This window comes from Suncus etruscus, chromosome 3, assembly GCF_024139225.1.
Source record: "Suncus etruscus isolate mSunEtr1 chromosome 3, mSunEtr1.pri.cur, whole genome shotgun sequence".
Lineage (NCBI taxonomy): Eukaryota > Metazoa > Chordata > Mammalia > Eulipotyphla > Soricidae > Suncus > Suncus etruscus.
Genome location: NC_064850.1, coordinates 77093609 through 77107232, shown reverse-complemented (window position 1 = coordinate 77107232; position 13624 = coordinate 77093609). Strand labels below are relative to the sequence as shown.

General features: G+C 36.3%; 1 protein-coding gene across 1 annotated transcript in view; it reads left to right on the top strand.

Annotated features, from left to right (window-relative positions):
* VPS13A (vacuolar protein sorting 13 homolog A) overlaps positions 1-13624 on the top strand; it is a 260909-nt gene that overhangs the window by 183172 nt on the left and 64113 nt on the right. Inside the window, exons 54-57 of the mRNA XM_049769767.1 lie at positions 5151-5383; positions 11262-11415; positions 13017-13163; positions 13353-13434. Of these exons, the coding sequence (XP_049625724.1) occupies positions 5151-5383; positions 11262-11415; positions 13017-13163; positions 13353-13434 (616 nt within the window). The remainder of the gene's footprint in view (positions 1-5150; positions 5384-11261; positions 11416-13016; positions 13164-13352; positions 13435-13624) is intronic.

Genomic DNA, 13624 nt, shown 5'->3' with positions numbered 1-13624 from the left:
AGCTTCATATCATGGGCTGGTCCTTCTGGACTTCATCTCTGTTGTCTCTATTTTTTACCATACAGTATTATACTTTTTTTAAATCTCAGATGAGTGAAGATTATTCTATTTTTTTCCCTCTGACTCATTTCACTCAGCATAATAATTTCCATGTCCATCCAATGGATAAGAAATGTTCATGACAGCTGCATAGTATTCCATTGTGTATATGTACCACAGTTTCTCTAGACACTCATCTGTTGTTGGGCCTCTGAGATGTCTCCAGATATTGGCTATTGTAAATAGAGCTGCAATGTATGCAGCTCTGTATGCAGAGGGTATTTTTGTATTGTGTTTTTGCATTTTAAGGGTATATCCCTAGAAGTAGTATAGGTGGATCATATGGGAGTTCAGTATCTAGTTTTTTGAGCACAGTCCATATTGTTTTCCATAAAGGCTGGACGAGGCAGCATTCCCACCAGCAGTGACTGAGAGTTCTATTCTCGACACACACACACACACACACACACGCCAGTACTGATTGTTCTTATTCGTTGTGATGTGTCAGTCTCTGTGGCATGAGATGGTAATTCATTGTTGTTTTAATTTGCTTCTCCCTGATGATTAATGATATGGAGCATTTTTTCATGTGCCTTTTGACCATTTGTATTTCTTCTTTGAGGAAGTATCTGTTCATTTTCTTCTCCCCATTTTTTGATGGAGCTAGATGTATTTTTCTTGTTAAGTTCTGTCAGTATCCTGTATATCTTAGATGTTAGCCCCTTATTTGATGGCTATCTAATAGGTGAATAGTTTCTCGAATTCTGTGTGTTTCCTTTGTATCCTATTCACTGTTTCCTTTGAGATGCAGAAACTTCTAAGTTTAATGTAATCACATCTGTTTATCTCTGCTTCCACTTGGATAGTGGTGTTTTCTCTTTGAAGATGCCTTTAGTCACAAGGTCAAGGGGTATTTTGCCTATGTATGTATACTTTATGGTTCTGGATCTGATATCAAGGTCTTTAATCCATTTGGATTTTACCTTTGCACTTGGAATTAGATGGAGGTCCGAGTTTGCTTTTATGCATGTGCCTGATCAGTTGTCCTAACACCCCTTGTTTAAGAGGTTTTTCTTGCTCTATTTTGCATTTCTTGTCCCTTTCTCAAAGATTAATTGATTATATGTCTGGGGAACATTCTCAGAGTACTCAAATCTATTCCATTGATCTGATGGTCTGTCTTTATTCCAATATCAGGCTCTTTTAATGACTATTACTTTGGAATACAACATAAAGTTGGGGAAAGAGTTCCTCCCATGTTCTTTTTTCTAAGGGTTGCTTTAGCTATTTGTGGGTATTTATTGTTCCAAATGAATTGCAGGAGTTTTTGATACACTGCTTTGAAGAATGTCATGAGTATCCTTAGAAGAATTGCATTAAATCTGTATAATACTTTAGGGGAGTATTGACATTTTAATGATGTTGATTGTCCTAATCCATAAACAGGATATATGTATCCATTACCTGTGTTTTCTTTTATTTCTTGAAGCAGTGTTTTGTAGTTTTTTGTATAGGTTCTTCACCTCTTCAGTGAAGTTGACCCCAAGGTATTTGAGTTTCTGTGGTACTATGGTAAATGGAATTGGTTTTTTTTAATATCCATTTCTTCTCTCTCATTATTTGTGTATAAGAAGGCCATTGAGTTTTGTGTCTTAATTTTGTAGCCTGTCACCTTGTTCTAAAAATGTATTGTTTCTTGAAGCTTTTTGTAGAATCTTCAGGATTTTGTAAATATAGTATCATGTCATCTGCAATCAGTGAGATCTTGACTTCTTCCTTTCCTATCTGGATGCCCTTGATATCTTTTTCTTGTGTAATTGCTATGGCAAGAACTTCCACACTATGTTGAATAGGAGTGGTGAGAGGGGTAGCCTTGTCCTGTACCATATTTTTAGAGGAAAGGTTTTTATTTTGTCTCCATTGAGTATGATATTTGCCATGGGCTTGTGGTAAATGACCTTTACTAACTATATTGAGAAAAGTTCCTCTATTCCCATCTTGTTGAAAGTTTTTATCACTGAATGGGTATTGGACCTTATCAAATTCTTTATCTGCATCTATTGACATGATGACATGCTTTTTTTTCTTTTTTTTGATATTCTGCATTATGTTTATTAATTTACATATGATAAACGATTTTTGCATCTCTGGAATGAAATGTACTTGGTCATGGTGTATGACCTTCTTGATGAGGGGTTGGATCCTATTTGCTAGGATTTTATTGAGGATCTTTGCATATGTGATCATCAGGAATATTGGTCTGTAGTTTGCTGGGGTTTATTTTGGGGGGGCCACCTGGTGATGCTCAAAGATTACTCTTAGCTATGCGCTCAGAAATCATTCCTGGCTAGGGGGATCATCTGGGAGCCAGGGATCGAACCAACTCCATACTGGATCTGCCACGTTCAAAGCGAATATCCTACCGTTCTGGCCCTGTAATTAGTTAGTTAGTTAGTTAGTTAGTTAGTTTGTTTTGACACCATTTTTGTTTGCTTTTGGTATCAGGGTGATGTTAGCTTCCTAAGAACTATTGCCTGAAAAGGATTGGTAGTAAGCCCTCTTGAAAGGTTTGAAAGAATTCATTAGTGAATTCATCTGTGCCTGGAGTTTTGTTTGGGGAAGACTTTTAATAACCATTTAATTTTCTTAAAAGTGATGGGTCTGTTTAGATGTGTTAGGTCATCCTGGTTCAACCATGGAAGATTTTAAGTGTTCAAGAATTTATCTTTTTCTTCCAGATTCTATTGTGGGATAGTTTCTCAGCATATTCCTGATTATCCTTTGAATCTCTGTAGTATCTGTAGTGATTGCCGCCTTTTCACTTCTAATATGGTTTATTAAGTTTCTCTCTTCCTTGCTATGTGACTTTTGCTAGTAGTTTATTGATCTTGTTGATTTTTTTTTTCAAAGAACCAACTTTAGCTTTTTTGATCTTTTGAATTGTTTTGTTTTTTGGTTTCTACTTCATTAATTTCTGTTCTAAGATTAGCTATTTCTGCCTACCTAGTTTTGGTTCATTTTATTGATCACTTTCTAATTTGTAGTTTGTGTCATTAAGTTATTTATGTAGACCTCTTCTTCCTTCCTGGTGTGTATTTGCAAAGCTATAAATTTTCCACCTAATATAGCTTTTGCCGTTTCCCCCCAAATTTGTATTTTCATTCTCATTTGTTTCTAGGAATCTTTTGATTTCCTCTTTGATTTCATCTCTAACTCAGTGATTGTTCTGTAGTGAGCTGTTCAATTTCCAGGTGTTTAAAGTTTGTCTTCTGTGTCCCTTTTCAGTTAACTTCTAATTTCAGTGCATTATGATCTGAGAAGGTAGTTTGTACAATTTTTATCCTAGATTTTATGGAGGTTTGTTTTATGAGCTAGCATGTGGTTTGTCCTTGAGACCGACCCATGTGCATTGGAGAAGAGTGCATATTCAGTTTTCTGTGGGTGGAGAGAGTGTGTGTGTATGTATGTATGTATATATATATATATATCAGATATATATATAGTATATATATAAATATATACTAGCCCACTTTCTTCATTTCTTTCTTTTTTTTTTTTTTTTTTTTTTAAGTTTTTGGGTCATACCCGGCAGGACTCGAGGTCACTCCTGGCTCTACGCTCAGAAATTGCTCCTGACAGACTCAGGGGACCATATGGGATGCCGGGATTCAAACCACCGTCCTGCATGCAAGGCAAATGCACTACCTCCATGCTATCACTGGCCCAACTTTCTTCATTTCTTCATTTCTCCTTTCAGAGTTAGAATATTTTTGTTAGGTTTCAACATGGTTGACCTTTCAAGTTGAGAGAGGGTGGTGTTGAGGTCTCCCACTAATATTGTGTTGCTATTAATGTGTTCTTTCAGATTTGTCAACAGTTGTTTTAAATATTTTGCTGGTCCCTCAGTGGATGCATATATGTTTAGAACTGTGATTTCTTCCTGTTGTACATATCCCTTGATTATTATGAAATGTTTATCTTTGTCCCTTATAATTTGTTTAAGTCTAAAGCAGGGGTCTCAAACTCGCGGCCCACAGGCCGTTTGCGGCCCTCCGTACAACGTTTTGTGACCCTGCCCTAGATGAATCTTGTTTTGTTTTGTTTTGTTTTAGTTGTTTGGGTCACACCCCCCAATGTTCAAGGCTTACTACAAATATTTTTTAAAACAAATTATTTGGCAATCAATTTTGTCTTCTCAGTATAATTTCAGTGCTGTATAGTTTATTTTTGAAAATATTATTAGCGTGACTTAATATTAATTTTATAATTCAAGTTTTAATTTCAATAGAATATAATATATTCATGCCTTAAAATTCTAATTTAGAATATATACTTAACTTTAGGTGTATGTATATTTAATATACAGTCAATGACTGAATAGAATTTAATAGAAGTTAATAGAATTTGCTGTGTTTTAATGCTAGTTTTATCATTTCACTTCAGACTTTGATATCAACACTGCTTAAATAATTATTTCCTGGATAATTAACTCAGTTAATATCATTACTTCTTGTAGTATAAAGACCGGTGAGTTAGGTATTTTTTTAGTTTGTTTAGTTCAACTCTTCAAGGAAATAGGAATGTCTGATAAAACTTTATGACAATGAATATGTTTACTGGTCTTAAAATAAAGCAGAGGACCGAAGAGATAGAGCATGTATGTTGCTTGCATTGTACGTGGCCAATCTGAGTTCAGTTCCCAACATTCTATATAGCTCTGTGAGCACCACAATCCTGCATGCTAAGCCAGTAATTATTCCTGAGCATAGCTGAATGTGACCCAAGAAAAAAACAGCAATAAAAACACTAAAGCAGAGAAAATACTTAGTATTTTTAGCAAGCCTACAAAGAAAGGCTTTTTATTTTAATTTTATTAAAATTTTAAGATACTACGCACCTACACAATAGATCAAAATTAATGGAAAATTCACCAATTTTTCTGATTGATGACTGTATAAAGATGATGGAAATAGTTAACAAAATAATTATTAAATGTTCAGATGTTATGCAAATTAATTTATTTTATTTTTCCCATTGCAAGTGTGGAATCTAAATTTCAGATTAATTGAAACCAAACTTAATTATTCTTACTTTTGATGATTTTGTTTTAGGATTTGATGACACCTCTAAGTGTGGGGAAAAAGACCATTTATTTAGTGTCATTCTTTGAAGGCTTACAACGCATTATTTTATTTACGGAAGATCTGAAAGTATTTAAAGCAACATATGAAAGTGAGAAAGTAGAGATAGCAGAACAAGAAATTGTGTTGGCATTGCAAGATGTTGGAATTTCTCTTGTGAACAATTACACAAAAGAAGAAGTAGCATATATTGGCATTACAAGGTTAGTTGTATTAAAAGTTGAATAAATTTAAATTATCAGTTAATAATGGTGGAGTGAAATCTAAAATAATCCAAGTTTTGTGTTTTAACCATTCGTTGATACTACAGTAATTTAAGAGTAGTTCTATTTTTTATTCGTTTGTTTGGTTTTTTTTTCTCCTGATAAAAATGGCAGAAATCAACTCAATAAACCATTTAATATGGGTTAATTTCCCCAATTTTTCATGATAGAATTAATTGTCCACTACCACAGTGCCAATTAAACTGTAAGTGATCCATAAATAGTTGTTAAAAAATAAAACAAAACAGGGTTTTACAGTGTACTAGACTTATTCATGACTTTGTGTTTACTCCTGGAGATGCATGGGGAAACCATGTGGTATCAGGTATAGAACCAGGAATGGTCACATGCAAGACATTCCAAGAACCTTAACCCCTGTACTATATTTCTATCTCCCAAACAATCCTAAATTGACCAAAGCATATTAAGGTCTGATAAGAACATAGTATTTGTGTTTATCATTCCCCATATAAATCAACCCTCATCTTTATTCTTGTTCAACAAGTGTTGAAATGATAAATTGCATGTTTATTTATAGGTATGTGATTTGATTGCATTTCTGCTTTATCATCATATAATCAATTTTTAGTTTTAACCCTTTTCTTGATTTTAACTCTTAAATATAATGTGTGTATGTAAGCATGTATATATATCCTAAAGAAATTTTCTGTAGTTTTAAATTTTGGGGAGTATAAATGTATTTAAAATGTTTCTGACATATTTAATGATATGCTTGCTGTTTAAAAAAGAAATATTCAAATTATTATTTAATATTAATATTCAAAATATTATTTGAGGGCCAGAGTGATAGCACAGTGAGTGATAAGGCATTTGCCTTGCACGCGGTCAATACAGGACTGACCCTGGTTCGAATTCTGGCAACCCATATGGTCCCCTAAGCCTGCCAGAGTGACTTCTGAGCTCAGTGCCAGGTGTAACTCCTGAGTGTGACCCTAAAAACAAACAAAATATTATTTGGGGGTAAAAGTGAAAAATACCCAATAAAAATGGTCATTTTAATAATGGTTTCAAGACCTATTATGTACTATCTCCTTTACTAATTTATATGAATGTCAAGGTAAAGAATATATAATTCCTACCCTTTAAAGGAATAGATTTAGAAAAGAATATGGTGATATACTTTAGAATTATTATAGAATTTTATTATTCTTTTAGCAGTTTTTTGACAAATTAAATGTTTCTTTTCCCCTCTTGGATAATACTTTCAGTTTCTCTCATCTAACTACTTTATACTACATTGCATTAAGAAAATTGGAGAAATCAAAAATGCCTCTCACCCAGCCCCCAATCTTATTAGCATATTTATTAGCATTGGTATCCACACACTGAAATTTTCCCACAACTACTATAGACTTTTTTTTTATTTTTTTAAACTTTATTGATTGATTGATTGATTGATTGGTTTTTGGGCCTCATCCTGTGGTACTCAGGGGTTACTCCGGTCTCTACGCTCAGAAATTGCGCCGGAATTTTATGGTCCAGGACCATATGGGATGCCAGGAAGCGAACTGGTCCCTCCCGGGTCAACTGCATTGCAAGGCAAATGCCCCAGTGCTGTAGTATCTATCCAGCCCCAACATATTTTTTAAAATCGAAACCATTGTGATCTACAATGTTTTTCATAGTTGAATTTTATATATACAGTGAATCAAAGCCAGTACTACCACCAGCATCCACCTCCCTCTACCAATGTTCCCGGAGTACATTCTATACCTACACCCTTTGCCCCATGGCCTGCCAGTATAACAGGCCCATTTAAGTTTAGATCGTTAAAGTTTAGGTTTCTTAATTCTATTGTTGTTGACTTTTCCTTGGATATTTATACTTCTGTCCTTTTATTCGCCATCAATGAGACCTGAGACCACTTGGTCCTTGGCTCCTATTATTTATTTGTTTTCTTTTCTTCTAAATATTTTTAAAAATTCAGAAATATGAGGTAAAGCAAACTAATCAGTATCCCAACAAGGTTTTTTAAAAAAAGGCAAGAGCCCCTATTTAAAAAATAAAAAAAGAAGAAAAAAATTGAAAAAAAGGCGGTGGTACTTTTTTGCATAAGCTCAGCAAATGTTGGGGAAAATAGAAAGAAAAAACCTTTGGCCTAAAAACAGGAAGATACTACCTGTAAAGAGTCCTACCTTAGACAAAATGTATGCTCCAGGCATACTAAGTTGTCTAACCATCAAAGTCTTTTTTTCTTTTTTCTTTTTTTTTTAACTTGATTGATTGATTGGTTGGTTGGTTTTTGGGCCACATCCTTTGGCGCTAGGGATTACTCCTGGCTCTGCACTCAGAAATCACCCCTGGCAGCCTGGGGCCCATATGGGTCCCTCCCTTGTCAGCCGCGTGCAAGTCAAATGCCCTACCGCTGTGTTATCTCTCTGGCCCCTCAAAGTCTTTTCATGGTTCCAGTATAAGTTCTTCCTTAATCATGATTATTTTAGTCAGGTTCTGTAATTAGAGATCTTGGTGTTTGTACCATTGAGGTCAGGGTGTTAACAGAGTATCTTCTGGTTTCATCTCACCTTTATATGGCAATGCAGAGAAACCTGTCCTAAAAGCAAGTTGTTGCTGTTTTCAAGTCATCAGGGTTCATATGAACCCACACTGGTGCAAATAGGTGCCAGGGTCGCATTAGGTCCTTCCCCAGTAGAAGTTCAGTTCCTGGTCCTGGTGCAGAAAATCATGTCAGATTCAAAGATGGGATCCAAGGTTCAGAGGTGAACAGCCTATGTCCAATCAACTGAATCCTAAGTCAAGTCACTGTGACAAATGCACAGGGTGAAAGGCCATCCTGCAATATAAAAATTATGAGTTCCTATCCATATTAGAACTTCTTTCTATGTATAAATTTCTCCATTTTAATGAGCTTATGCAATAAAGGAACAATGCCACATCATACTACTGGTGCATGTGGGGCTAAAAGTAACACGCTAAACAATCCCTATAACCTAGTTCTAACATGAATTGAGAACCCAAGAGAATGTTGTCTACTAGAATTTCCTGTTTAGGGGCCCGGAGAGATAGCACAGCAGCGTTTGCCTTGCAAGCAGCCGATCCAGGACCAAAGGTGGTTGGTTCCAATCCCGGTGTCCCATATGGTCCCCCGTGCCTGCCAGGAGCTATTTCTGAGCAGACAGCCAGGAGTAACCCCTGAGAACGCCGGGTGTGGCCCAACAAAAAAAAAAAAGAATTTCCTGTTTAGTAGGAAATTTAGAAGTCTTGCTTGGGATATGCGCTCAAGCCAAAGCTACAGCATATAGACTATATACCTGACAAATCTTGGAAATGGGTACAGGGTTATCTTCTAGGGGCTCTTGCCTTTTCATTAGAACCTTAGAATTTGAATTATTTTGTTTGGCTTTATATTTCTATATCTTCTTACAAATTGTAAAAAGAAAAAAATAAAAGTGGATGGGATCCAGGAGCCAGGGTCTCAGGAGCATTGACTTAAAAAAAAAAGTCAGATCTAAATTCATAAGCCAAAGTCAACAACAGTAGAATCAAGAGACCCAAAACTATAACAAGCTAACCACATAATGGACTTGCTATACTATTAGTCCAGGGGGCTAAGGGTAGAAGTATGGGATACATGCTGGGAACTATGGTAGAGGGAGGTCAAATCTGGTGGTGGAAATGGCCCTAATTAACTGTCCCTATATGCCTGGAATACAGCTGTAAAAGACTTGTAATTTTCAATGGTATCAATTAAATTTAAAACTAAAAAAGAATTTTCTACTAAAAATATTCATTAAAGGGATGGGGACAACTACATCTACATAAGGAAATACACAATAAGAATTCTACCTATATTATACCTATTGGAGGCCGGAGAGATAGCACAGCAATAGGGCATTTGCCTTGCACACAGCTGATCTAGGACAGGCATTGGTTCGAATCCCAACACCCAATATGATCCCCCAAGCCTTCCAGGACCAATTTCTGAACACAGAGCCAGGAGTAGTCCTTGAACTCCACCAGATGGGACCCAAAAACCAAAAAAAAAAAAAAAAAAAAGAATTATACCGATTAAGTAAATACATCTAAAGAAGTATACAAACGAAATATACGTACCCCCTTTAGGTCTTTTGAAATAGTCTGGCAGGGTGAAATAAAAACCAGAGCACAGCCTCAGCCTACAACTTGGTCTTATGGAGTCTGGATAACAGCTCCCAGCAGTTTTCCAGTAATCAGGAAATGTCCTTATGCCAAGGGTCTCTCAAAGGCCAAATTCAGTAGTGAGCAAAAGTCGACAGCAAAGAAAGGTGGAAAAAAGAGGCTGCTGAAAGCAAATCAGGAGTGTTGGCAGCAGCTTCTTCACAAGCCAAGACAAGGCGGGCCCAGAGGCTGTCTTTTTGCTATGGGAGCTGGTTGGGGGGGTGGGGGTGGGGGAACATTCCAGTTCCTGAGGAAGGTAAAAAGGGAGGATTGAACTGCAGTCTGTCCTAGGTCAGCCACATGCAAGGTAAATGCCCTACCATTGCACCACTGCTCTGGTCCCAAGAATATCACCTTTTGTGGTTCTCCTCTACTCAGTTTCTTCCCTTCTCGCTCTCTTTACTCTGGGGCCAACTATGGTCGAGGCAACTACCATTTTGTTTCTTCATGCAGTTATTCTAGATACCAGATATAAGTGATATTATTCTGTATTTATCTTCTGGCTTCATTTAACATAATATCTTCCAGTTTCATCCATGTTGCTACAAATTGCATGATTATATCATTTCTTACAAATATGTAGTATTCTAGATGTACATGGAATCTACTATGCTGCGTGAAATTAGAGGGAGAGAGAGAGACACAGAATAGTCTCACTCATCTATGGGTTTTAAGAAAAATTAAAGACATTGAAATAATTCCCATAGTTGAGGGCTGGAAGGACCAGCTCAAGATATGAAGCTCACCACAAAAGTGGTGAGTGCAGTTAGAGAAATCCTATGCTCAGGGGTTACTCCTGGCTGTCTGCTCAGAAATAGCTCCTGGCAGGCACGGGGGACCATATGGGACACCGGGATTCAAACCAACCACCTTTGGTCTGGATCGGCTGCTTGCAAGGCAAATGCTGCTGTGCTATCTCTCCAGGCCCTAGGGGGGTGTTCTTGCTATGACTGAAACCCAACTACAATTATGTTTGTAATCATGGTGTTTTAATAAAGAATTTAGCTAAAAAATGTATTTCATTGTACATTCGTACCATATCTTCATGATCCACTCATTCGTTCTTTGACATTTAGGTTAGTTAGCTATTGTATTGAGTGTTGCAATGAAGAGAACGGTGTACGTAAATTTTTTTTGGATGAATATTTTTCTGCCCTGGGGAAAATACCCAAAAGGGGGATTGCTGGGTCATATGGTAGCTCTATTTAGGGTTTAGTGGGAACCTTACATATAGTTTTCCATAGAGGTTGGATCAGGCAACATTCCCATCAGTAGTGGAGGGAAGTTCCTTTCTCGCCACATCCCCAAAAACAAATTGTTCTCAATATTTTTGATATGTGCCATCCTCACTGGTATAAAATGATATCTTATTGTTGTCTTGATTATGATTTCCCTAATGATAAGTGATGAAGAACATTTTTTTCATGTGTCTGTTGGCCATCTGTTACCATAGATATATATACTTCTATTCAAGTGTGTTTTTCTTGCTGATTTCTGATTGAATGCATTTAAGTGTTTTTATTTGCTTATAACTTAGGATATTGTAAATTTTTACAGACAGTAGTATATAATTTATGTAATAATTTGCTTAATTTGAAAAATGCTATATATTAATACTTTAATTTTTGTTTCTACAACAAAGTTCTGATGTGGTTTGGGAGACAAAGCCCAAGAAGAAGGCAAGATGGAAGCCAATGAGCGTAAAACACACTGAGAAGTTAGAGAAAGAATTTAAGGAATATATAGAATCTTCACCTTCAGAAGATAAACTTGTTGAGCTGGACACAAATGTTCCGGTAATACTTTAAGTGTTCATTTGAGGTTTTAATTTTTTATCAGAAAAATCACTAGTGAATTTTTAAGGAAGGTTTTGTTTTCTTAAAAACTAAATTAGGTGCCAGAGAGGTGGTGCTAGAGGTAAGGCGCCTAGAATGGACCGTTGTTCGATCCCCTGGCGACCCATTTGGTCCCGTCTCACCAAGCCAGGGGCAATTTCTGAGCGCAGAGCCAGGAGTGACCCCCGAGTGTCAAATGGGTGTGGCCAAAAAACCAAAACAAAAACAAAAAAAACTAATCATTGTCCTTTATCATATACTTTAAAAAAATCTCCTTTGTCTTATTTTGGTGGAGAGCCACATTTGGCTCAGGAACTATTTCTGACTGTGTTCAGGAGTGATTCCTGTCATTGCTCACAAGACTATATGTGGTACCAGCTTTCTCATTCACATGCAGAACAAGCTAGTGCCTTACCCCCTGTATCACCTCTGAGGCCCTATATATTTTAAAGAGAGTTTTTTTTTCTTCTTTTGTTTTTTCGTGCCACACACAGTGGTAAATCAGGGCTCTGTGCTTAGGGATCGTTCACAGAGATACTCAGGTTATTATATGGGCCACCAAAGATCAAGCCCAAGTTAGCCACATGCAAAGCAAGCACCCTACCCAATGTACTATTCTCCTGGCCCCAATTTTTGTTGTTTTCTGTTCCATATCTGGAAGTGCTCAGGGAACCATATGGGCCAAAATAGGGTTCAACTATGTGCAAGGCAAACATCCTACCTATTGTACTATCTCTGCAGCCCTATCTCTGGCCTTTTTTAAGAGATAAATTTTAATTCAAATGTTCTCAAGATGTTAGTAATACATTTATGTGGTAATAAAAAACGAGTATGTTTTATTTATCACCTTTTATCAACTTTATTTTAATAGACATTAATAAAAATACTGATGGGTGGGGAGTGAGGTCCATGTGATGAGCACAAGTCTAGCATGAACAAATCAATGGTTTTGATCTCTGATACTTCAAGCTATGTCCTGAGTGAACCCGAACAAAGGTGATACAGTCAAACTATAAAAATTTTGAATATATGAAAATGATGGATCAAAGAGAATACAGGATTTGGGCAGTTGCTTTGCACATGACTTACCCTATTTCGACTCCCTAACCATATATAATCCCTTAAACACAGCAAGAGTCAAACCAGAGCTTTATTGAAGGTGAACACTTCAATAAAGAGATCATGAATATGTGAAAAATTCTTAACCTACACATAATAAAATTTAGCGTATTTTAATTAAGATGTTTAACAATTAACACTTTTTTTTTTGGTTTTTCGGGCCACCCCCATTTGATGCTCAGGGGTTACTCCTGGCTAAGTGCTCAGAAATTGCCCCAGGATTGGGGGGACCATATGGGACGCGGGGGGATCGAACCGCGGTCGCGATCTTTCCTTGACTAGTGCTTGCAAGGTAGATACCTTACCTCTAGCGCCACCTCGCTGGCCCCAATAATTAACACTTTAGATAGGACTTAATGAACATATATTGCAGCACTTAGAATCAGTGTTTCTTAGTTATGAATAGAGAGGTTCTATTATTTTGGGTGGTTCCTATTTTTCAGGTTCGCTTCACACCTAGTGGTTCTAGTATGAAAATTCTGCAACCACATGTAATATCTATACGGAGAAATTACCTTCCAGCACTGAAAGTGGAGTATAACTCATCTGCCCATCAGTCATCATTTAGAATTCAGATTTATAGAATTCAGGTGAGTTCTGACAGAATAGTCTAATTTTCAGCTAATGGAAAATGTCAACAAACCAAATACATTTCATGGTCTGTTTTATCTTATACTTTCAGTTTTATAGTAGAATTTTAATTTTTTCTTATGCTTTGCTATTCTAGTCAAGTTATAATTAAGTAGTAAAATACTGATCTATTTTTTTTATCTTCTTAGGTCCAAAACCAGATACATGGTGCAATATTTCCTTTTGTGTTTTATCCCATTAAACCTCCCAAATCGGTCACCATGGATTCAGGTTTGTTTGTATTTTCAGATTGCCATAAAAATGGTTACATGATTACTAAAAATATTAAATGAATTCATTCTCAATTCAATTTTTGTAAAATTATTAGAAAATTATACAGTGATGTATATTTGAGGATTTAGAAATTGGGCTTTTGAAAAAAATTACCTGTATTTTATGATTACCAGTGACTAATTTGTCA